This window comes from Emys orbicularis, chromosome 3, assembly GCF_028017835.1.
Source record: "Emys orbicularis isolate rEmyOrb1 chromosome 3, rEmyOrb1.hap1, whole genome shotgun sequence".
In the NCBI taxonomy this organism is placed as follows: domain Eukaryota; kingdom Metazoa; phylum Chordata; order Testudines; family Emydidae; genus Emys; species Emys orbicularis.
The window spans coordinates 86,399,860-86,423,297 of NC_088685.1; the positions used below are offsets into that span (position 1 = coordinate 86,399,860).

Below are 23,438 nucleotides of genomic sequence, written 5' to 3' on the forward strand. Positions count from 1 at the left end.
CTAAGTAGTTTCTGACTCAGCTCACATAGATTCTCGGTTGCACTATGGATCTAGTATTTGGGTTGGAATGGAGATGGGGGAAGTTAAAGTTACCCTGACATTTCCTTCTGTAAAGAGATTTTGCCTGCTGTGGTAAAGGACCAGTTTTGGTACTCTGTCCTTGAAGGGTGATGGAACCTGATGGCTTCCAGATGACCCGAATGAACATAGGAACAGCTATACTGGATCTGACTTCTGATCCATCTAGACCAGTATCCTGTGTGCAACAGCAGGCAGCACCAGATGCTTCAAAGAGCAAGAAAATCCTCAGTAGGCAGATGTAGGATAATCTTGTCCCCATAAAAGTCTAATCCTAATTCCCAGTAGTTAGAAATTGTCTTAAATCCTGAAGCATGAGGGTTATCCCTTCCAATACTCTTTTTTTTTTAAATTAACTATTATAACTCTAAATATTTTTCTTACCTATATAAAAATGTCCAATTCTTTTTTGGATTTTGCCAAATTTTTGTCTTTAACAACATCTTGTGACAATGAGTTTCAGAGTCCAATTAGGGTTTGAGTGCAAAAGTATTTCCTATTACCTACCAGTTTTGAATCTGCAACCTTTTACTTTCATTAAATGTTCCCTTGTTCTTGTGTTATGAGAACAGAAACGCCTATCTACCTTCTCTATGCCATTAATTATTTTATCATGTCCACTCTTATTCATTTTGTTTCTAAGGTAAACAACCCCATCTCTTCAACATCTCTCTGTCTGAGTTTTTTCATATTCCTAATCATTCTTGTCACCCTTCTCTGCATGGCTTCCTACTCTAATTCTGCATTATCCTTTTAGAGAAGGGGAACCCATTACTGCACAAACTATTCCAGATGAGGGCATATCACCCACTTAGATAATGGCACTATAACTTTTTACACATTCTCCATCCTACTACTGATGCATCCTAAAATCTTGTTTGCTTTTTGACCACTGCTGCATATTAAGCAGAGGTTTTTATTAAGATGTCCACAATGTTCCCTGGGTCCCTTTCCTGACTGGGTATAGTTAATTTAGAACCCTAATAAACTGTACAATGAGTTCAAATTTTTCCTTCTAATGTGGATTATTTTGCATTTATCAATATTTAACTTCATCTGCCACTGTGTTGCCCATTCACCTTGCTTAGTTAAGTCCCTATGAAGTTCTTCACAGACTTCTCTGGACTTGACTACTTTAAATAACTTTTTATCTACACATTTTGCTATCTCATTGATCATCCTCCTTTCCAGATCATTAGTATATTAGACAATACCAATCTTAACACAGATCCTTGAGGCACCTTCCTGTTAACCTTTTGCCATGACAAAATTGACTATGTATTCCTACAATTTCCTGTGTCTTAGCCAGTTTTTGATCCATGACAGTGTCTCCTACCCCATGAGTATTTAGTTTCTTTGTTATCTTCTTTTGACCTTGTTAAAGACGTTTTGAAAGTCAAAATTATATCAATCGGTTCTTTTTTATCCACTACTTTATTGACATGTTCAAAGAATTCTAACATTAGTAAGATATGATTTTCCTTTGAAGAAACTGTGCTCTGAATAGACTATCATGTCATGAGCGTCCAGGTGTTTTATTATTCTGTTTTCAATTATAGTGTCTACCAGTTTACCAGCTACAGATATAAGGTTTACTAGTTTATAATTCCTTAGATCATCCATACGGCCTTTAAAAAAAATAGATATATTTCCTACCCTCCAATTCTTCGGTGTTGCAGCTGTTTTAAAATGAGAGATTGTATATATATTTGCTAGCAGCTCAGCAACTTCATGCTTAAGTTCCTTCAGAACTCTTTGATGTATACTATCTGGGCCTGGGGACTTACTTCTTTTTAAAATTATTTTGTTCCAGAACTACTTCTTTTGACACCTCAATCTCTGATAGTATCTCATCTTTATTACAGAAAATTAAAAGGATATAATTTGGCTGAAAGATATCACTCTGTTGGTGTGTGTATGAGTACATCGCACTCTTTTGTCCTCCACTATTAATACAGTATTCCCTAAATGCCATTTCAGGTCACTATAATTTACAGATATCCATGTTCTCCATGAAGCAATGAAGACAGATTCTACAATGCTGGTGGCAAAAATGTCTGATTGAATCTGACAGATTGCAATATAGCAGAATTTTTAAATACCATATGCTATGGATATACAAGAAGATAAAACTAAGTTTTAGAGGGCTAGGGTGGATGTACTTTAAAAGTTCTGAAAAATGACAGCACATACCAAAGTGAGCAACTTCTGGTGACTCAATCTTTTTCAGAATCATCTTTGTAATCACTTCTTCAGGAATACTTTGACCTCCAAAAAGCAATTCCTGCATCTAAAGGAAAATGTAAAGCGTAACATCTTACAATATTTGCATGATGGCCCCATCCAGCTGCCACAGACTTCAAGGGGAACAAGATTGGGCCTTATGAATGTCATGAAATTTAATAAAACAGTAGATTTTTACCTTAAGTCCATATTCTGTTCCTGCAGTAATATTTTCTTCTATTACTTCCAAAGCTAAAAAATGTACAGAACAAAATTAAAGCAATTAATAAAACATACCGTGTGTGAATTAATATGTTTTCATGTACACTGTTAGCCTAGCATGGCTGTCTTTTTATTAGTGATTTCATATGATCATAATGTAACTACTGTGAAATCTGGTGTTGAATCTTTGAGCCCAAAAACATTACACATATAAAGAAGTTAAGTTTCAAAAATAGAACAGTTCAGACATACAAAGATGTCAGTTTTAAAGTAGCCAGCTGAGAAAAAAGGTTACTCTTTAAATGGTCAAATTAAACAAGACAGTGCTAGTTTGATACCCCCTCACACTCAAAGTTCATATGGCTTTATGAACTGCAATGATGGGATGGAGCCTCAGGGGATAATCCTGCAAACCCTCCACATATATAAGCCCCACTGAAGTCAAGGGGCATTCCACATGCAGAGAAGAGGGCTGATCCTTATGTAGCTGAAAAATTCTTATTCTATTTTTTTCTCACATGAAATAGTTTAGATCAGGTGTCACTTTGTATTAAAAAAGTGGGATGACTTAAGTAATCTATTTTTGCATTGACGGAAATAAAGTTAAGAGATTTTATTAAAACAGAAATTTTAGCATGATTTGAACTTAAAGCCTTCAAAATGTGATAAAGACCTTTTATTTGATATGTTATAAAGCCTCTGGTCACCACAAAATCTGAAGGTTTTTTTGGCCACCAGAGGGCTTCCATATGTTCTAATTAATGCACTAGAAATCCATAATGTTTATTCATAACAAGATTTACTGAACATGCATATTCCATGGAAAAAAATCAGCCAAATCATGTATATTATAATTAACTTGAACAAAGAGTTGTTTAAAGTAACTTCTCTACAGTTACGGTTGTTATAAGCCAATTTAGCTTTCCCCCATTTTTAATTTAAAGAGTTGCATCAGACTCTAAATTTGTAGGATATATATGGGGCAGAGGCAACATTTTTTCTGCAAAATTTAAGTGAGCATAACAACATAAAAATGGCCATACTGGGTCAGACCAAAGGTCCATCCAGCCCAGTATCCTGTCTACCAACAGTGACCAATGCCAGGTGTCCCAGAGGGAGTGAACCTAATAGGTAATGATCAAGTGATCTCTCTCCTGCCATCCATCTCCACCCTCTGACAAACAGAGGCTAGGGACACCATTCCTTACCCATCCTGGCTAATAGCCATTAATGGACTTAACCTCCATGAATTTATCTAGTTCTCTTTTAAACCCTGTGTGACAGACCCAGACCAGTGGGGTACAGGAGTCTGGTAGAGGGCAAATATACTGGTCACTGGATGAGTAGTTTTCTGTTCCCTGAGTGACCAGAGCAGGGGCTGCACTAGAGTAATCAGGAACCTGCTAGAACCAGTTAAGACAGGCAGGCTAATTAGGACACCTGGAGTCACTTAAGAAGAAGCTGCTAGAATCAATTAAGGCAGGCTAATCAGGACACCTGGGCTTTAAAAAGGAGCTCACTTCAGTTTGTGGTATGAGTGGGAGGAGCTGGGAGCAAGAGGTGCAAGAAGCTGAGAGTGAGAGGGTGTGTTGCTGGAGGACTGAGGAGTACAAGTGTTATCAGACACCAGGAGGAAGGTCCTGTGGTGAGACTAAGGAAGGTGTTTGGAGGAGGCCATGGGGAAGTAGCCCAGGGTGTTGTAGCTGTCATGCAGCTGTTACAGGAGGCACTATAGACAGCTGCAGTCCACAGGGCCCTGGGCTGGAACCTGGAGTAGAGGGCGGGCCTGGGTTCCCCCCAAACCTCCCAATAGATCTGGACTGTGGGTTCTTCCAGAGGGGAAGGTCTCTGGGCTGTTCCCCAACCCACATGGTGAATCTCTGAGGCAAGAAAATCCGCCAATAAGCGCAGGACCCACCAAGATAGAGGAAGAACTTTGTCACACCTGTTATAGTCCTAGCCTTCACAACCTCCTCAGGCAAGAAGTTCCACAGGTTGACTGGGTGCTGTGTGAAGAAGAACTTCCTTTTGTTTTAAACCTGCTGCCCATTAATTTCATTTGGTGGCCCCTAGTTCTTATATTATGGGAACAAGTAAATAACTTTTCCTTATTCACTTTCTCCACACCACTCATGATTTTATATACCTCTATCATATCCCCCCTTAGTCTCCTCTTTTCCAAGCTGAAAAGTCCTAGCCTCTTTAATCTCTCCTCATATGGGACCTGTTCCAAACCCAGAATCATTTTAGTTGCCCCTCTCTGAACCTTTTCTAATGCTAGTATATCTTTTTTGAGATGAGAAGACCACAGCTGTATGCAGTATTCAAGATGTGGGTGTACCATGGATTTATATTAGAGCAATAAAATATTCTCCGTCTTATTCTCTATCCCTTTTTGAATGATTCCTAACATCCTTTTTGCTTTTTTGACTGCCGCTGCACGCTGCGTGGATGTCTTCAGAGAACTATCCATGATGACTCCAAGATCTTTTTCCTGATTTGTTGTAGCTAAATTAGCCCTCATCATATTGTATGTATAGTTGGGGTTATTTTTTCCAATGTGCATTACTTTACATTTATTCACATTAAATTTCATTTGCCATTTTGTTGCCCAATCACTTAGTTTTGTGAGATCTTTTTGAAGTTCTTCACGGTCTGCTTTAAGTTCCTAGGACTGACGCTTGGGGAACACCTCTGGTTACCCCTCTCCATTCTGAAAACTTACATTTATTCCTACTCTTTGTTCCCTATCTTTTAACCAGTTCTCAATCCATGAAAGGATCTTCCCTCTTATCCCATGACAACTTAATTTACGTAAAAGCCTTTGGTGAGGGACCTTGTCAAAGCCTTTCTGGAAATCTAAGTACACTATGTCCACTGGATCCCCCTTGTCCACATGTTTGTTGACCCCTTCAAAGAACTCTAATAGATTAGTAAGACATGATTTCCCTTTACAGAAATCATGTTGACTTTTGCCCAACAATTTATGTTCTTCTGTGTCTGACAATTTTATTCTTTACTATTGTTTCAACTAATTTGCCCGGTATTGATGTTAGACTTACTGGTCTGTAATTGCCAGGATCACCTCTAGAGCCCTTTTAAAATAATTTTAAATACATTAGCTATCTTCCAGTCATTGGGTACAGAAGCCGATTTAAAGGACAGGTTACAAACTATAGATAATAGTTCCGCAATTTCACATTTGAGTTCTTTCAGAACTCTTGGGTGAATGCCATCTGGTCCCGGTGACTTATTACTGTTAAGTTTATCAATTAATTCCAAAACCACCTCTAGTGACACTTCAGTCTGTTACAATTCCTCAGATTTGTCACCTACAAAGGACGGCTCAGGTTTGGGAATCTCCCTAACATCCTCAGCCGTGAAGACTGAAGCAAAGAATTCATTTAGTTTCTCCACAATGACTTTATTGTCTTTAAGTGCTCCTTTTGTATCTTGATCGTCCAGGGGCCCCACTGGTTGTTTAGCAGGCTTCCTGCTTCTGATGTACTTAAAAAACATTTTATTATTTTGAGTTTTTGGCTAGCTGTTCTTAAAACTCCTTTTTGGCTTTTTTAATTACATTTTTACACTTAATTTGAATTGAACAAAGGATTCCTGAATTACATCCTAAAATAGAAGTGTTCACTGGAGTTTTAAAAAGTATTCTAATCTTTTTGGCCACTTTGTAGCAAAACCAATCATAACCTCCCTCCTTTGCTACAGAATATCTGCTCCAGCAAGCTTAGTATAAAACAACAAAAAGCTGCTGGAGACCTAAGCTTATTCTTTTTGTATGAGTCTCTAGCCCTTTTCCTTGCTGAGATGTCTCAAAACGACATGCCTCCCTAGCAATCAGTTGACAGTGGAACAAAAGAGAATATTTCCAATTAAAGGCTCTGCTCCTGCAGACCTTTAGTGATCTTCAGGGAGAGGGGGTGAGGAAGGTAGAGCTGGAGAGAGCAGAAGACCAAAGGGGCATTTCCTATTCCTGTGGACCTGCTGAAGGCTGCAAGGTGGGAGAACCCCACTGCCTCAAATGAGCCTTAGAATGTGTTTTGGTGGGGGCTTGGTATTGTCAGGATAATAGCACAGATTTGCTTTTATTATTATTTATATTGCAGAAGTGCTAAGGAGCCCAACTCATAGACTAGCACCCCATTGTGCTAGGTACTGTACAAACACAGAACAAAGATAGACACTACCTGATCCTGTAAGCTGAGCCATGCAGTCAGACCCCTGTGCCTATGTGGACCCGCCACAGACTTCAACAAGGTTCCACATAAACATATGGATCTGCTCAGATCATCTTACAGGACTGGGCCCTACTTTGGTCATTAGGTGTTACATTCCCTCCTGCAAAAGAGGAGAAAACTGACTTGTTTAGCACCCATGTAGCTAAACAGCAGATGCATTTGCCATGTTCAACAATGATGTGTTTCCTGAAAGATTATCACAGTTTTCCCATACCAATGACCTTCACTGTGGTCAATAATGTACCATTTAGAATTTCAGGGAACATAAAGAAAGCTAAAATAAAAAGTATTATAGTGTTGTATTACAATTGATATTTACCTTCAATGAGTGTGCATTTCCATAACTGAGCTATTTTTCTAGCTAATGTTTTCTTCCCAGTACCCTTAAAATGAAAAAAAGACATATTTTCTTAAAATTAGAATGACTTTGCCATTACTGTACTCACATAACAAAATACAATGAAATGCATGTCCTGTTATTATTTCTTTGTAATACGGTAGCCATTAAAAGCCCTAGTCAGGATCAGGGCCTCTATGCTATGTGCTATAACACAAACCTGCTTAAAGTCAGTGGGCAACATGTCATGTATTTCCCACTATTATTGATATATTATAATTGTTCCCTTTAACTGATTTCCTTCATATTAAATATATTTGTATTTATGAGTAAGGCTATTTTAAACTTTTTAATAAGAGTTGCTCATGAGTTTCTATAAAAAGTTTTTGTGGGACTAAAACTTCACATCCTTCATCTCAGGCTACAGTTAATTTTTGGGGCAAGTTTGAGTAAAACCTTTTGCTGTTTCTGAGTAAGGCAAGAAGGTGGGCAGATAATATTTCTGCAACATTTTTTGCACTTAAATTGTGCCCTACTCTGTGTACAACTAATACTTTCTTAATCCACAGATCTGGTGCTGATGCATATTCAGTCTTATCTGATAACTTCAGTAAAAAAACATTTTTGCTGTGTTTTCACTTATGTTAGCTCTGAAGAACAGGGCCGACTCCAGGGTTTTTGCCGCCCCAACCATTGGGGGGGGGGAGGGGGAGGGAAAGCCACAATTGGCGGCAGCTCCACCGCGCCACTTTCTTCTTCAGCGGCACTTAGGCGGCAGGTCCGAGAGGGACCGAGGGACCCACCGCCGAATTGCCTGCTGAAGAGCCAACATAGCTAAGAGTGAACTGATTCTGCTAGGTCTTGTACAACATCAACAAAATTGTTTACTAAGTTTCATATCACACAGATGTACCTAAAGACATAATTTGGCCTGCTGAACCTTTATTATTGATGATTATGCAAAAGAAGGAAGGATCCAAGAAATAACTAGGAAGTCCTATAATGCCATTTTATGGTCACTTTTCAGAGTAAAATTACACTTTACACTTTAACATTTAGACATTTTGGGGTTAAAGTATCAAACATGACATGTAGTTAGTCCTCAATGAAGATTCATAATCCTGATAAGTTTGAAAAATTAATTCAGAACATTATAAGTGACTGAAACTTGCATCATGAACACGTGCAATATGTACATTTTCTTATGTTTCTATGTTAAAATATAATGTGCATCATAATCTTCATCTTGGCACAAATTTGGAGCAGTGCTGTTAAATTTGTAAGCATTTGTTTCCTAAATCCCTTAAGTATATCCCCAGTTTGTGGTTCTTTTTCCTCTAAAAAAAAATAAAGGAAATAAAAAGCAAGAACCTAATTTAGTGTAAATTTGAGGCTGAGAATTTAAATGCAAAAAGTCAGTAAGTTAAACAGTTAAAGACCCCCACAGCAACATTAAATTTATTAACTTTGCATGTTCTATTTATCATTTTTTACAAAAATGAAGGTTACTTACCTGTAACTGGAGTTCCTCAAGATGGACTCTACATATTCCATTTGTGGGATAGATTAACAAGCAGTACATCTCACCCAGGATGGTGGGATACAGAATCCTAATTGAACAAGGATTGAAGTACTGCTTTCCCAAACTTTGCATCTGATCTAGACTCTAAAGGCTTGTATACATGGTGGGGGAATGTATTCTACGTGGGTGTGATTTCTAAACCACACTAATGTGTTGCGTGTTAAATGGTCAGTGTAGGCACTGCTGATATGCACTAAAGGTTGCCTAGTGTGCTTTAACACAATACTGTTTTAAAAAGCACTAAATTAAAGTGCACCAGCAAGGTCTACACAGGCCAATTAATGCACAACACATTAGGGTGCTATAGAAATCTTTGAGCCCTAAGTCTAATGAGTGGCGTATAGTGAAAGTGTTAATTGAACTCTCTGTATGAATTGTAAGATGCTTTATTAGAGAACTGTGTCTTGTAAACCCCATAGAGGCTACCTGTACTCTGGCAGGATGTGGCCTGACCTATTCAGGAACAGGGATACGCTAGCTTGTATGCTTCTTTAATACATAGTCCCCATTTAGAAAGTGTTTGTACACTGACAAAGTGTTTGCATTTTGCCTTTGTTTTTCTCCTTACAAGAAATAAAGAGATTGGGTGATTGTCTAAAATGCTTCATAAGTAGTAAGCTACCACCCTTTAAGCACCCAATGTATGTAATTTAGCCTCACCATCCTGGCTGTGAGATTTGGGGAAAAACACTGGTAAATTTATAGACTGATCAAGATGAAAATCACCTTAGGATTGTGACGTTCAGTACCTCATGGGAACACCCTGCACCCCCATGTTCATCCCTATAAAATCATTGTGTGGTATCCAATGCAAAGTTTGTCATGTCGGGTGTCTTCAGAAGGCTCATGTTGCACTGAGCATTGTTGTTATAGCAATGTTATAGGTTGTAATTCCATGTATATAGTTATGAGGCTGAAAATGTGTCCTTATGACTTTAAACAAAACCAGGCAAAAACTCTCCAAGAACAGAGGGGCAGTTCATACCTCATCAGGGCATGTATGGGACAAACCTAGCCCAGCCTCACAGAAACAAGGGACACTGGACTAGGCAGCAACAAAAGGATCTGTTGGACTCTCGAATGAGTCACCTCCCTTCCCTTGGTCAGTTAGGGACTACAATGAGGTAATGCTCACCTGACCCTGAAGGGGGAGGGGGGAAGCCAAGAGGGAAGAAAGAACATGATAAAAGGGAGCGACGTTTGCCATGCTCTTCCTCTCTCTTCCACCTCCATCTACAGACATCATCACCAAGCGACTGAAGTGCTGATGAAAGGGGAGAGCCTGGCTGAAGAGCAACTAAGGGGGGGGAGGGATAGTTCAGTGGTTTGAGCATTGGTCTGTTAAACCCAGGGTTGTGAGTTCAATCCTTGAGGGGGTCACTTAGGGATCTGGGGCAAAATCAGTACTTGGTCCTGCTAGTGAAGGCAGGGGGCTGGACTCAATGACCTTTCAGGGTCCCTTCTAGTTCTATGAGATAGGTATATCTTCATGTTTTTTAAAAAACTAGCCAGCCTGTTGTGAGAAGCTTCTAAATTTGTAAGGGCACTAAAAGTGCTAAGATCAGCTTAGAATGCATTTTGCTTTTATTTCATTTGACCATATTCGACTTCTTGTGCTTAGATTTTAAGTTATTATAAGTCAATCTTTATAGTTAATATATAGAACTTTGATTATTCTATAGAATATAGAATATAGAAATTTGATTATTCTACCTGAAGCAGTTCATTTGTTTTGAAGCGTGTCAGAGGCTCCCCTTGGAATAACGAGCCTGGTACATATCAATTTCTTTGCTAAATTGACAAATTCATATAAGCTTGCAGCGTCCAGTGGGCATAACTAGATACTGCAAGAGGGAGGTTCCTCTGGGACCGGAGATATTGGCTAGTCTCATTTGGTTGCACAATCCAAGGAGCAGCTTACATGCCAGAGGCTATGCGTGAACAGCCCAGGAATGGGGGTTCTCACAGCAGAGCAGGCAAGGCTGGCTCCCAGAGTCAAGGATTGGAATGACCTAGCAGATCACCGGTCCAGATAACACCAGAGGGGAACGTCACAGTGAGCAGGGTGTATGTACAGCTTGTTAATCCAAGTGAAGTTCACACTTTAAGCACTGATATTTGTGATTTTAAGTGAGTCTTAAGTGCAGTGGCTAAGGGCAGTCAGGAGGAAGTCACAGTTTTGTTATTTTCTGTTTATCTCAGATGAGGTAAATAAGCACAAGAAAGCAGAAAAATGACTACCAGTGAGGCAGCTACAAAACTAGAGCTGGCCAGACTGGAAACTGCAGAAAAGGAGAGGGAGCACCTCAGATTATTGCAACTGGAATAAGAACTGGAAATAAAAGAAAGAGGAGAAAGAGAGAGAAGACACCAGCTGGACCTGCTAGAGAAGCAGAACCAGAGGCCCCCGTTCCCAATGAGTCCCATCACTCCAAAAATCCACAAGTGGGACCACTTATGTCCTGCATACAGCAAGGAGGATAATATTGCTGAATATCTGTCTACCTTCAAAAGGTTGTGTGGAATACATGAAATCCCTGATAAGAGAGTTCCTACCCTGGTTGTGAAATTAACTGGTAAAGCTCAATGTATTCAATGGACTGCCTATTGAAGATGCTTTAGACTATTGTAAATTTAAAGATACTGTTTTACGAAGTTTTCAGATTACCCCTGAAACATATAGAGTTAAATTTAGGAATCTTAAGAAGGATATTGGTATGAGTAATGGGGAATATGTAAACAAAATGAAAGATTTGTTGGGAAAACGGGTAAGGGGTAAAGAGGTTGCGAGTTTTGAGGGAATGTTGGATCTTGTTGCTCAAGCGTGTTTCCTAAGCATATGTAAGGCTGATGTAAAGCAGTGTCTATGGGACAAAGATGTAAAGTCTGTGGATGAGATGGCTTTTTTAGCTGATGCCTTTGAACAGAATCAGGCGTCTATTAAGGGCAGGCCCCAGAAAGGGGTTTAAAACTGGTGGGAAGGGAGGATCCCATTTTATCCCTGGGAAGAGAGAAAGGGGCTGGGAGCCTAAACATTCACTTACCCAAAAACATTCCTCTAACCCTCATCCCAAATCTCCTGTAAAAGCAGAAGAGCCCAAAATGTGCTATCAGTGTAATTCCACTGATCACCTGAGGAATAAATGCCCTGTGCTAGGAGGAAGCAGGCAATCAATAGCTCATGTTAGTTCTGCTATCTTCAACACAGAAAACCCCCAAGCAATTGAAACCTATCATATTGTTTTTGTGAGATTAGCCTCTGCAGAACCAGATATGGAGCATGTTAAGGCTGTCCAAATTGATAGCAGGGAATACTTGGGGCAGAGAGATACAGGGGCCCAGACCTCTCTGGTTAAGTAGAGTGCGGACCCAAAGGCCAGTATGCTACCTGGCCAAATGGCAGAGATTGTGGGCATAGGCGAAAGCAGATTCCTCATACCACTAGCTAAAGTCCATGTGGTGTGGGAAGGTTTGGAAAGTGTTTTGACTGTGGGGGTAATAGAACACCTCCTAGTTGACCATTCAGGCTTCTAACTTGATAATAAACCTCGCTGAGGTGATAGCTATTATCAATGCTGTCTTAACAGAAAAATAAAAGAATGTACAATCTTCCATAGGTTCAAATGAACACTGCATTAATTGCACTACATTTAAATGCCAAGCAGGTACAGGTTCACTCACCAGCAGATATAGATTATTAAGACCTTTTAAGAATCTCTTAAATACATCATGAATAAATACCAATTTACTTTCCAGAGGAACATGGTATGCTGAAATTGTTGACAGGTGGAACTTAATAGAAGACAGAGACCTGACCTTTTGAGATATAATAAATATTCTAAAATTCAACTAATAGGCATAGTATATGGATCACCTCATTTATGCTAACCCACAATAAAAATCTTTTCCATTTATAATCATAACATTTATGTGTAGACTCTTTTCTTGAATTAACAAGATCCTTCTGTACATTGAATGAATAAGACTGTTCTAGCAATCCCAGACTTCTATCACCCAAGTAGTGAGGTGAGGCAAATGAAGGTTTGGATGTTGCTCTTCGTGCAAATAGGAATGGGGTATACATAAGCAGAAGGGAGAGGAGACAGTCAGGCTGATCACACCCCTACACAGCTGCTAGAACTGCCAATTGTGAAGACATACACCCACAGCTGGGACCAATAAAGAAAACAAAGCCAGCTATACGGGATGGGGAACAGAGAGGGAAAGAGAAGCAAAAAGGCCTGGGATAGTGGGGCAATAGCCCCATGCTAGGATGCCTCTGTGAAACCAAGAAGCAGACTGTAAGCCCTGAAGTTTCAGGGCTGATAGACTCAATTTAAGTTAAGAGTTTATGGACTGATCTAACTGCAGATGAATTGATGGGGACCAGTTAGGAAAAATCTGGGACCCCTAGAGAGACTGCACTAAGAGCAGTTGACACCCCCAAACAGAGGAGCTCTGTTACCCCTACCTCCTTCAGGGACCACTGATGATTCTGAGCCATTAACCTGCTCAAATAATCTGCAAGGGTGTTGTTTTCCCCTGGCACATGAATTGCCACTGGGTGAATGTCCTGCTTTCATCCTCAAAGACTTGTTGCATCTGTGCACACTTGAAGGGAATGTCCCCCTTGTTTGTTCTAGTAATATAAGGCTGTAATATTGTCTGCTACCACCTGAACCACTCTGTGCTTGATCTGAGGTAAGAATTATTTTCAGGCCCACCTGATGACCCTCAGATCTAATACACTTATATGTAATTTCTTTTCCATTGGTGACCAGTGACCCATTAACAGCAAGCTGTTTAAATGAGCCTCCCCTCCCCATCCTAAAGTGGATGTGTCCAAAGTGACTATTACCAAAAGCACAGGAAGAATTAATGGTATGTCCTTCATGTTTTGATCTTGTGTTTATAACATCAGTGCTAATAACACCCTCTGGGGAATGACCAGCTTCTAATGCATACTCTTCACACCAAGCTTGTAATTCTTGACAACCAGTATTACAACACCCTTATTTGGAGACAAGCATCTGGGGTTGCTGATGTGATTGATGCTAACAATCCCATTATCATTAGAAAAAAGGATATAGTCTGCTCTGGAGAATGATGGAACAGAGGTTTAGACAACCATATTTTTGTAAACTTATCTTCCAGAATAAAGTCTTTGCCTACAACTGAGTTCAATGCAGCCCCTATAAAAGGGATCCTCTATATTGGACATAGAAGTGATTTTGACCAATTTATTTACGTCTAGAAAAAAAAATCTTCTCTTTTGATAATGCTTTATTTTATAACCAATCGTCTAGGTAGGAGCATACGAAAATCCCTTGTTTTCTAAGATATGTTGCTTCTGCAGAAAGAAACACATGTGAAAAAGCCCTTTGGACAGTGAACAGACCAAAAAGAAGGACCATATACTGGAAATGTTCCTTTCCTACCATAAAACGCAGTTACTGTATTTCTGATGAAATGGCCTTACTGAAATACGGAAATACATGCCCTTTTGATCTAGAGCTTCAAACCAATCCTGAAGAGAAAGGGAGGGGATAATAGAGGTACAGAGGTAGGGAAATGAAACCTCTTTCAAAACCAATGTAATTTTCTGAGATTCAAGATGGGACAGAGACCCCAATCCTTTTTCAGAATCAGGAAGAAATGTGAATAAACCCCCCTCCCCTCTTGTATTTGAGAGGCACTTCCAATATTTCTCCTGATTTCAGAAGAAAGAAACTTTGCTCTCAAAAGGTCCTTATGCTAGGAATCCCTGAAAGGGGATAAAGAGTAGGGGGAGAGGGTTGGAAAAGAAAAGATCTTGAACTGTACTGAGCAACCACTTGAAATAATATATAGAATCCATCTGTCTGATGTTACAGACTGTCATTGGTGGTAAAAGTGGGACAGGTGATCCCTGAATGGAACAATACAGGTATCAGAGTGGTCTGTAGCTCCTCTGTCATCATGTCAAAGCTGAAACCTCGACTGAAGGCCAGAAAAAGATAAAGCCATAGATTTCCCTTTGCTGCAAAGTTTGAAGGATCTCTTCCACTGCTGCTGATGCTGACCCCTGATTCTGGGGCTGATAATAATTCCTCCTTTGGTAGAAGTAAGATGCAGATGAAGATGGTAGGTACTGTTTCTGATTTCTAAATAGTGGAACTGATGACAACCTTTTTGTTGGCTAAAAAACACCAGAAGATCTAGCCATAGATTTCACATTTTTCATTTTCTCTAAATAGACAGTATCCTTCAAATGAGAGATCTTCAGTTTTCATCCTCATCTCATGATCTCATTGATCTCAACCAGGCTTGATGCCTCAAAGAAACAACTGAAGCTATAGCCATGGCTGAAACATCTGATGAATTGACAGCTGAACTCAGTTTATGCTTGGCCACACTGCACCCTTTCATTAAAAGAGCATTCAATAATCTCCCATGTTCCTCAGGGAAATAATTTGATAATTTGCCACTCGCATACCTAGAGTAGCAGACGAAAAGTTTTTTTCTCACAAACATATCCAAGAAGGAGTGCTCTTAGATCTATGAAATGCATCTTCCACCACTAATGAATTTGAGGAGAAGTATGTGTGAAACATCTGAAAGACCCACATGGGGAAAGTGGTACAATTTATCAGCTTTTTTTTTTTTTTTTAAACATAGGCTGAGATGATGAAGGTGTTGCACAAATCAACTTATGTGGTTGCAATAACCCATCCAATAGAAGTGTAACCACTTATCTGATAGTTGCTCCTAGAATGTCAAATACAGAGTGTGAGGATACCTCAATGGGAACCAAAGGAATGTCCAGTGCCTTTGTCATCCTATCCACTAACTCATGGAACAACACCACATTTTCTGATGGCTATGAAGCTGAAGTCAACCCTACACTTTCCTCTGGAGAGGTTATCTCCCCAGAGTCAGGATCCAGCTCTTTGGGTTGCTCCACTAACTCTTCTTCTGATAAAATATCCCTTAAGATTGTAGGGGAACCTATCAGAACCCTGCTATATTCTTGGATCCAAGTCTTTCCGTTTCAAGGCTTGAATACCTTCCTAGTGCCATGCAGAAGGTTTCCTCACATAGAAAGGAAAATCCTGATAATGAGCAGATGCTAGTGAGACCACCTAAACCACGGTGGAGCTTGCCAATCTGGCCAAAAATCCATACTCAGTTCCAACTGATGCTTTGCCTACCCTAGAAAGGGTTTGATGGTATAGGTCTACTGGCAAACACCCACTAGTAGAGGCACAGCTTCAATAAACAAAAGAGTTATTTTTCTGGTATAACTTATATCAATTTCCTGAACAAAATAGGCATATAACTGTCTATACTAGAGCTTTTTACCAGTATAATAATGTTGTAAGTAATCACACCCTAGCTGATACTGTACTATTATACTGATAGACCTAGCCTGAGTCTGACCATGCTGAAAATGTGTTTATTTGGCTTAGCTTTTGTTTTCTTCTATGGAATTTTATTCTTAGCTTTAAAAGAAGTGCCTTGTAATATGGTGATAGCTGCTCTATCAGTAAATTACATAAATGAAAAATATATACGGTTGACTTAGTGTTTCTATAAAAGCTTAATGTTTGAATTTCCTGCCTTTTGCATATTTAAATTCTGAACTTCAATATTGCATTAATTTATGAGGCCTGTGCCAGGTAGTATGAATAAAAATTCACTGAGGGCAGCATTTCGTGCTGAGAATGTCCATTCTTCCTGTGCTTCAATGCCCAACGATAAAAGAAAGCATTTTCTTTGAATGACATCTAAGGCTGGGTTAACTTTGAAAATATAAAATTGCTTCCACATTTGCATAAAGATAGAATTTTTGAGAAACCTTTATAGGTTAAAACAGGGCAGGCCATTCCTTTTTAACTTCTAGTGGCTCAAAGGAAAACAACACAAGTACTTGCAACTTTCTAATTAACTTGTCTTAGTCCAATGGGCCACATAACTTTTAAGGAAAAAGAGAAGCCCTTAAATTACAACAATAACACAATACAAGCCTCTCAATCAGGATGCCTTGGTGGATTCCAGTTCTTCCTGATTAAAGGGCAGTCTTATTTAAACAAAGAAGATCTAAATAGTACTCAATATTATCATATGATTCTGTAACTCAGTTTATTCAATTGCAAGTTTTTTGTCTATTACTGATATTTGTTTTAATTTGTAATTAATCATGTTTTAAATATTAAAATATGATGAACATAAAAACAAACATATTGGCTGCCATTTTGAAAGACAAAAGAAAATCTTGGAGAAATCTGTGACCTTTACTCACAGTACTAACACCTCTAATTGTAACTGACAAGTCAGTTAGGCCCCAAAAAACAAACCCTACCAAAACAGGCTGCGCAATTGTCATCATCATATTAAGATACAGAATACTCATGCTATATAAGAGAAAAAACCCCTATTCCCTTAGGTTTATTTTATTAAAGCAGTTTTCCTGATTATCTGTGTCCATTTAATGAGCCAGCAGGTGATACTGCAAAGAGTGTCCTCAGTTCCTACTGGTTTTAATGAAAGCGAAAGGCATTCAGCACTGTGCAGGATTTAGGCTCCTCATCCTTCATTCCTAAAATTCTTATTGACCTCAACAGTTGTTTTGGAATGAAAATAAAAATAAAAATGCAACACTAGGCCCTAGAGTGGCTTTGACTGTATTACTAAGCTAATTTTTAAAAAGAAAATGTAAAACCTTTACCAAATCTATTTGAGGGGAAATAATTTTTATGAGATGTTCAAATTAAAACATAGAAATTGGATGTCTTACTGGCTTTCCAAGGATAATTAAGCATGTAGGTTTAGACAACAGAAAGGATTTTTCAGCTTCATCTTCATCAAATATATCTACAAAGGGATAATCTTGTTTTTTCTCTGGTGAAGCCATAAATAAAATAGTCTAAATTAGGGGAAAAATAAACGGTTATTTATATAACACCAGGCATAATGGTTTACATATGAGTAAGCAGACAGAAAACATAGTGAATAACAATTGATTATGTTAGTAAACAATGGATATTGACAGAGGCAAATATAACTATTGAGCATATACAATGCAGGGGGAGGGGAATAACTTCAGAAAAATAAGAGATTATCAGAACCTTCATTAAGCCCATTACAGGGGTGCCATTACAGGGGTGCCCCCCGCACCTATCCTCCAAGTTTTGTACCACATTTGGGTGAAGTTCGCAGCAGGAGGGAAGATGCTACCCCTCCTCCCCCTGCTTCACTGCTGTCTTCAGCTGCTGCTCTGCTCCCACCTCCCATTGTCCTGGAGCCACCGCTGGCCATGCTGTTTGGGACCGGGAGCCTGCCTCCTGATCTGCTGCACAGAGGCAGGCAGGGACTGATGTTGGGGTATCCTCCTCCTCCCCATGTACCAGGGCTGGCAGAGTGTGTCCCTCGCCCCACCCCCAATGAGCTGCCCTCACTGTGCCAACTAGGGTCTGAACACATGCTGGCCCCCCAACCAGCAGCACCCTCTCTGATGTAGCCCCTTCCAGCATCTTGAGCTATACCCCTCGCAGCCACCCCCTGCCTGCACCCAAAGCTACCCCCTCCCTGCACCCTGAGATTTCAAACTTTTTGAACTGAGCCCACCCCTTTGAGTATCATTTTTGGTTGTGCCCCTCCCCCATTATCTGCCCAAAACAAGAGTTTTTAGATGCCTCAGTAACCTCTGGAGTCAGGGTTAAAGTTGCACCCCCCCCCCAATCTGAAATAGCACTCCTTGACCTCTTTTCAAATTTTGATAGACTTCCTCCTTTTCAATCCCTGATTCTTAACATGGCTGCAGTTGTTTCTCTGTGATCCTCAAACAAGATACAACTGCCCCCTTTCTTCTCCCCGCTTTCCCTTATGTTATGGTCTTCAGTATACTTACAGCTTCACTCTCTGCCTCCACAATTGGGCCATGATCCTGCAAAGACTTAGGCTATGTCTACTCTACATGCTTAACTTTACACACAGTAAGTAACCCATCAATGTCAATGGGACTATTGATAGTGCACAAGGTTAAACAAGTTTCAGAGTGGTAGCCGTGTTAGTCTGTATCAGCAAAAACAACGAGGAGTCCTTGTGGCACCTTAGAGTCTCTAAGGTTAAACAAATCTCTGCTCCTCCCCTATAATCTTCCTACAGGTCCCAGCTCACTCCAATCCTGCAACAGGCCTCACATCCTCCTTTGAAGAGTCTTATGATGAGGTGCACTCACCACAGTGCCTCCAGCAAACAGCAAACTTCACTCTAGCTTTCCCTTCTACTTGTACAGTGGAAGATTACATGGCAGGTTCAAAGACTGCAAACCCCACAGGGAGAAAGCAGACAAGAAGCTGGTTGGGCAACAGAGAGCAATGCCCTGCCTAGGCTGCTACACCAAGATACCACAAGGCATCAATCCGGATTGGTGTTTTCTCTTCTGGCAAGGGAAGTGCAGTTTGTCTCGTTCTTTGTTGTTAATGTAGCACACTCAAGATCCTCATGAAATAAAGGGGTTGGGGACAAAATGGTCTGGTTTATTTTGCCTATACAGTAACTGAATCATCCCATTGCAGGGCTGGCGGGCGGTTGTCACAAAATCTAATGAGGCTGTCAGTGACTTGTCCCAGCTCCTTCAAAACAGGCTGACGGTCACTTGGCCCGGGAAGTCCTGTACAGTAACAACCTGCTCCTTATTTGATTGAGATAATTAATAAATAATTAAGCCATCGCTCACTGAAGTTTTAACACATTACTTTGATGACGTTTCTAAACATTTCCTCTCCCACGGATACATTTGTAAAACATTTTGGCCTTGGAGTCTGGGAATCACGAGCCAACCTCCCGGCGGAGAGCCAGGCGCGGGGCGGGATGCAGGTGTCACGCAACTGGCTTGGGGCTGTTGGCGGCGGACTCGGTCCCTCCGCGGGGACAGGGCGGCGGAGGCCGCACGGGGCATTGCTCAGGGCAGCTCTGGCTCTGCCGGTGACTGGGGGGAGGGGGACCCTCTGGAGCATCCCCGTAAGGCCTGTGCCCAGCGCCACATCCCCGCGCAGCCGGGGGGAAGGGGCCGCCGGGAGCGGGGAGGGAGGTTGGGCCGGGGGTGCTGGCCGGGGCAGCATCACTTACAGTGCGCAGGGCAGGCACGGAACGGCCCCTCCGCCTTCCTAGCGCCGGGATCCCTACTCACTGCCCGGCACTGATTTGTGTAGCCTCGTAACCCATGGCAACCAGCGAGCCCCGCCCCGCGCCCGCTGCTCTCCGCTTCGAAACTGAGCGCGCCCCGTGCCCAATCAGCGTGAGAGCCGCGCTGCCCGCGCGCGTGCACGGGGCAGATTTTTAAAGCGGGCGGCGGCGCGCGCCTAACCGCTATAGAGAGAATTACAGGCGCAGGGTCTTTCCGTAGCGGTGAATGTGAGAGTAGCCCAGAGCGGGCAACCAGCCCCTGAGCGTGGTGTTGTGGAGGTCGGAGCGGTCCCTAGTGCTGATGGCGGGGAAGCACCTCTACCGTGAGGGAATGGGGTCCTGCCCCTTCATAGCCAGTGACACCCTCTCCCCCAGCGGCAGCCCGGTGTCTGCGCCTCAATATTCATCGCTTCCCTCTGACAGGCTGGAGCCCGCTTCACGGCCGCAGCCCACTGGCACCCACACCTGAAATGGCCGCCAAGGCTTCGGTCTCATTCCGTCACGTGACGGGGACGCGGTAGCCAGACGCTCTCTAATGCGCTCTCCGGGGCAGCGCCAGCGCTCTGCGTCAGCCGCGCTTCCGGCTCCTAGAGTGGGGAAGTGACCGGGAGCGCCCTCTCCCCACAGGGTCTGACCGGGTGCGCCGCCCCCCTTAGCGTCCAACTCGCCTCTGGTCTCACGCGGCCCTTCCCTGGCAGCTATTGCCCCAGAGGCCTGGACACTCTGCCGCTCTCCCTGGTGCTGGAGCCCCCCGAGCGGCTCGATAGCCCCGTCTGGGGGGCGCGGCTCGCTACGCGAATTCGATCGTTCCCCGCCCGTTAAACGTCTATTCCCCCTCCCCCGTTGCCGTGGGGCGGGCCCGGAGCCCACTCCGCTATCGCCATGCCCGCCGCGGCGGCAGCGCCGATTATCCGCTGCGTGCAGAAGCTGGTGCTGTACGAGACCAGAGCTGTAAGTAACCGCGGCGCCTCCCCCGCCGGCTCCGCCCCTGCCGCCCGCGTGCCGGGAGGGCGGGCGTCTGGTCTGGGGGACAACAACTGAGCCGAGGCCATAGCGGCTTCTGCAGGCTTTTGAGTAACGTGGAGTCCGTCGTTCACCTTCCTCTGCAGGAGTGGGTTACAGGTTCACTAACGGTGGGATGTTGTCATGGGTCATACATGTACCCCCAGGCCGGCCCCCCCTTCTGCCCAAGGTCCTGCCCCAGACGCCCCTTCCCGGCCAGCCCCAGGCCTCCGGCGTCAGGGGAGAAGGGGAACGTGGGTGAGGCTAGGGCTTGGGTTTAGGGAGGCTTAGCCCCCCCCCCCCGCCTACCCACCTGCACATGTGTGTCCCTACTGAGAGCATTTATTAGTATTATTTCTGTTAATTGCTGTATCATTGTAGCACTAGGAACTCCCAGGGTTGCCAACTGTCTAATCGCATAAACCAAAATACCCTTGCCCTGCCTCCTGCTGTGCCCCTTCTCCGAGGCCCCACCCTGCTCACTCCATCCCCTTCCCTCCTTCGCTTGCTCTCCCCCACTCTCATTCACTTTAATGGGGTAGGGGCAGGGAGTTGGGATGTAGGCGGGGGTGTGGGCTCTGGGAGGGTATTTAGATGCAGGAGGGGGCTCAGGGCTGGGGCAAGGGATTGGGGTGCAGGAGGGGATGCGGGGTGCAGGCTCTGGGAGGGAGTTTGGGTGTGGGAGGGGGCTCAGGGTGGGGTGCTGGCTGCAGGAGGGGGCTCAGTGCTGGGGTAGAGGTATGGAGGGGGGTTGGGGTGTTGGCTGCAGGAGGGGGTTATCTCGGGCAGCTTCTGGTCAGTGGCACAGTGGGGCTAAGGCAGGCTCCCTGCCTGTCCTGGTGCCGCTCCCAGAAGCGGCTGGCATGTCCCTGCAGCCCCTGGGAGGGGGAGCCAGGGGACTCAGCCTGCTGCCCCTGCCTGCGGGCGTTGCCCCTGCAGCTCCCATTGGCTGCAGTTCCCGGCCAATGGGAGCTGCAGAGTCGGTGCTGGGGTAGGGACAGCGGCAAAGACCCCCTGCCCTCCCCCAATTCCGGGAGACTCCTGGTGAAACTGGGAGGGTTAGCAACCCTAGGAGCCCCAGTGGTGGACCAGGATCCAGTTGTGCTAGGCACTGCACGAACAGAACAAGAAGATACTCCCTGCCCCAGAGCGTACAGTCTAGGTATAAAACAAGAGCTAACAGGTGGATAGGGACAGATAATGGGTAAGGGAATACTAGGAAACAATGAGACACTATTGGTTAGCATAATAGGCAGTGATCTTGGCATGTCAGCAGGCATCATGACAAAAGAGAGATTTGAGATGAGTTTTGAAGGAGGATAACTTTAAAACACTACAGTATTCCATAACAGTAAGGGCAAACATTAAGGTGAGGTGCTTCTGTTACTTGCTCTATTATTTTATCATGAGATTAGGTACTTGCAAAACAACAAACTTGACTATAGCAGCGAGAGGATATCTTTGTTAATAGACTAATGCTTTAATTATATTTCTGTTTTGAATCTGTGGCTCTGAAGGTGTTGCTATTGTCAATGTCAGTTCATCAAAACCTCGTGTGCAGTGTTGGTCCCAGAATATTAGAGTGACAAGGTGGGTGAGGTAATATCTTTTATTGGGTCAGGTTCTGTTGGTGAAAGAGACAAGTGTTTGAGCTATACAGAGCTCTTCATGAGGTCTCCATGTAGCTTGATATCTTGTCTCTTTCTCCAACAGAAGTTGGTCCAATAAAAATATTATCTCACTCACCTTGTCTTATTGAAACCTTTTGGGAGGAAATATCCTTTACTAGCCTTTGAAGGCAGATATTGCAGAGACTCCTTTCTCTCAGATAACCTTCATTAGTTTCTGCAGAAGAAGGGCATAATCCTAAAACCATTCTGATATTTAAAATCCAGAAAATAAATTCTGGAGTAATATGTTAATAGTTGGTTTGGGGTGTATTTTAAACTGAATTATTAAAGGGACAGCATCAACTTGAAATCTAGCAAGTTTAATACAAACTGGAAGTAGTTTCAGGTTCTAACTGCTGAGGAGTCACAACTGCCAATTTTGGAGGTTTTACAACTATATATTCCTTTCTTTAAAAAGGTTTTCTATTCCCTTTTGTTCTATGAAAGATGCACATAAACAAATTGGCTGACTCTACCGGGGAAACTATGACAATCTCTATGCTACCAACTGCACAAAGTAAATAAAACATTTAGTTTCTCAAATTTTTCTAGCATAGGGCTTGTCCTTACTCCAGTGGTAGCACAAGGTATAACTTGAATGTTGCCTCAACCTGACTTCTGTTCCCACACAAATTGCTAGCTCGAGTAAAGTGGTGCTTTAAATTTAAGCATGTTGGCTCATCATTGGGTGTGGATTGAGGCTCAAATGCTGCTGCTCATTGAGCTAGTAATGCAGTGGTGATTCAGCTACTCTGTGCTACTGAGGGCTTGTCTACACATACAGTACTGCAACAGCACTGCTGTAGTGCTTAGTGAAGACACCACGTACACCAACAGAATGCTTCTCCCCTCGACATAGGTTCTCCACTTTCACAAGAGGTGTTAACTGTGTTGATGGGAGA

General features: G+C 42.6%; 2 protein-coding genes across 2 annotated transcripts in view; one reads left to right on the forward strand and one right to left on the reverse strand.

The window, feature by feature from the left end:
• Positions 1–17,588, reverse strand: part of AK9 (adenylate kinase 9) — a 180,696-nt gene extending 163,108 nt beyond the window's left edge. The window contains exons 1-4 of the mRNA XM_065401415.1: positions 17,472–17,588; positions 7,096–7,159; positions 2,501–2,553; positions 2,272–2,368 (exon numbers count right to left, since the gene is read on the reverse strand). Coding sequence (XP_065257487.1) covers positions 2,272–2,368; positions 2,501–2,553; positions 7,096–7,159; positions 17,472–17,588 — 331 coding nt within the window. The remainder of the gene's footprint in view (positions 1–2,271; positions 2,369–2,500; positions 2,554–7,095; positions 7,160–17,471) is intronic.
• Positions 17,589–20,459: 2,871 nt separating this feature from the next.
• The window catches only part of FIG4 (FIG4 phosphoinositide 5-phosphatase), a 168,321-nt gene continuing 165,342 nt past the window's right edge, over positions 20,460–23,438 (forward strand). The window contains exon 1 of the mRNA XM_065401050.1: positions 20,460–20,815. Coding sequence (XP_065257122.1) covers positions 20,747–20,815 — 69 coding nt within the window. The 5' untranslated portion in view covers positions 20,460–20,746. The remainder of the gene's footprint in view (positions 20,816–23,438) is intronic.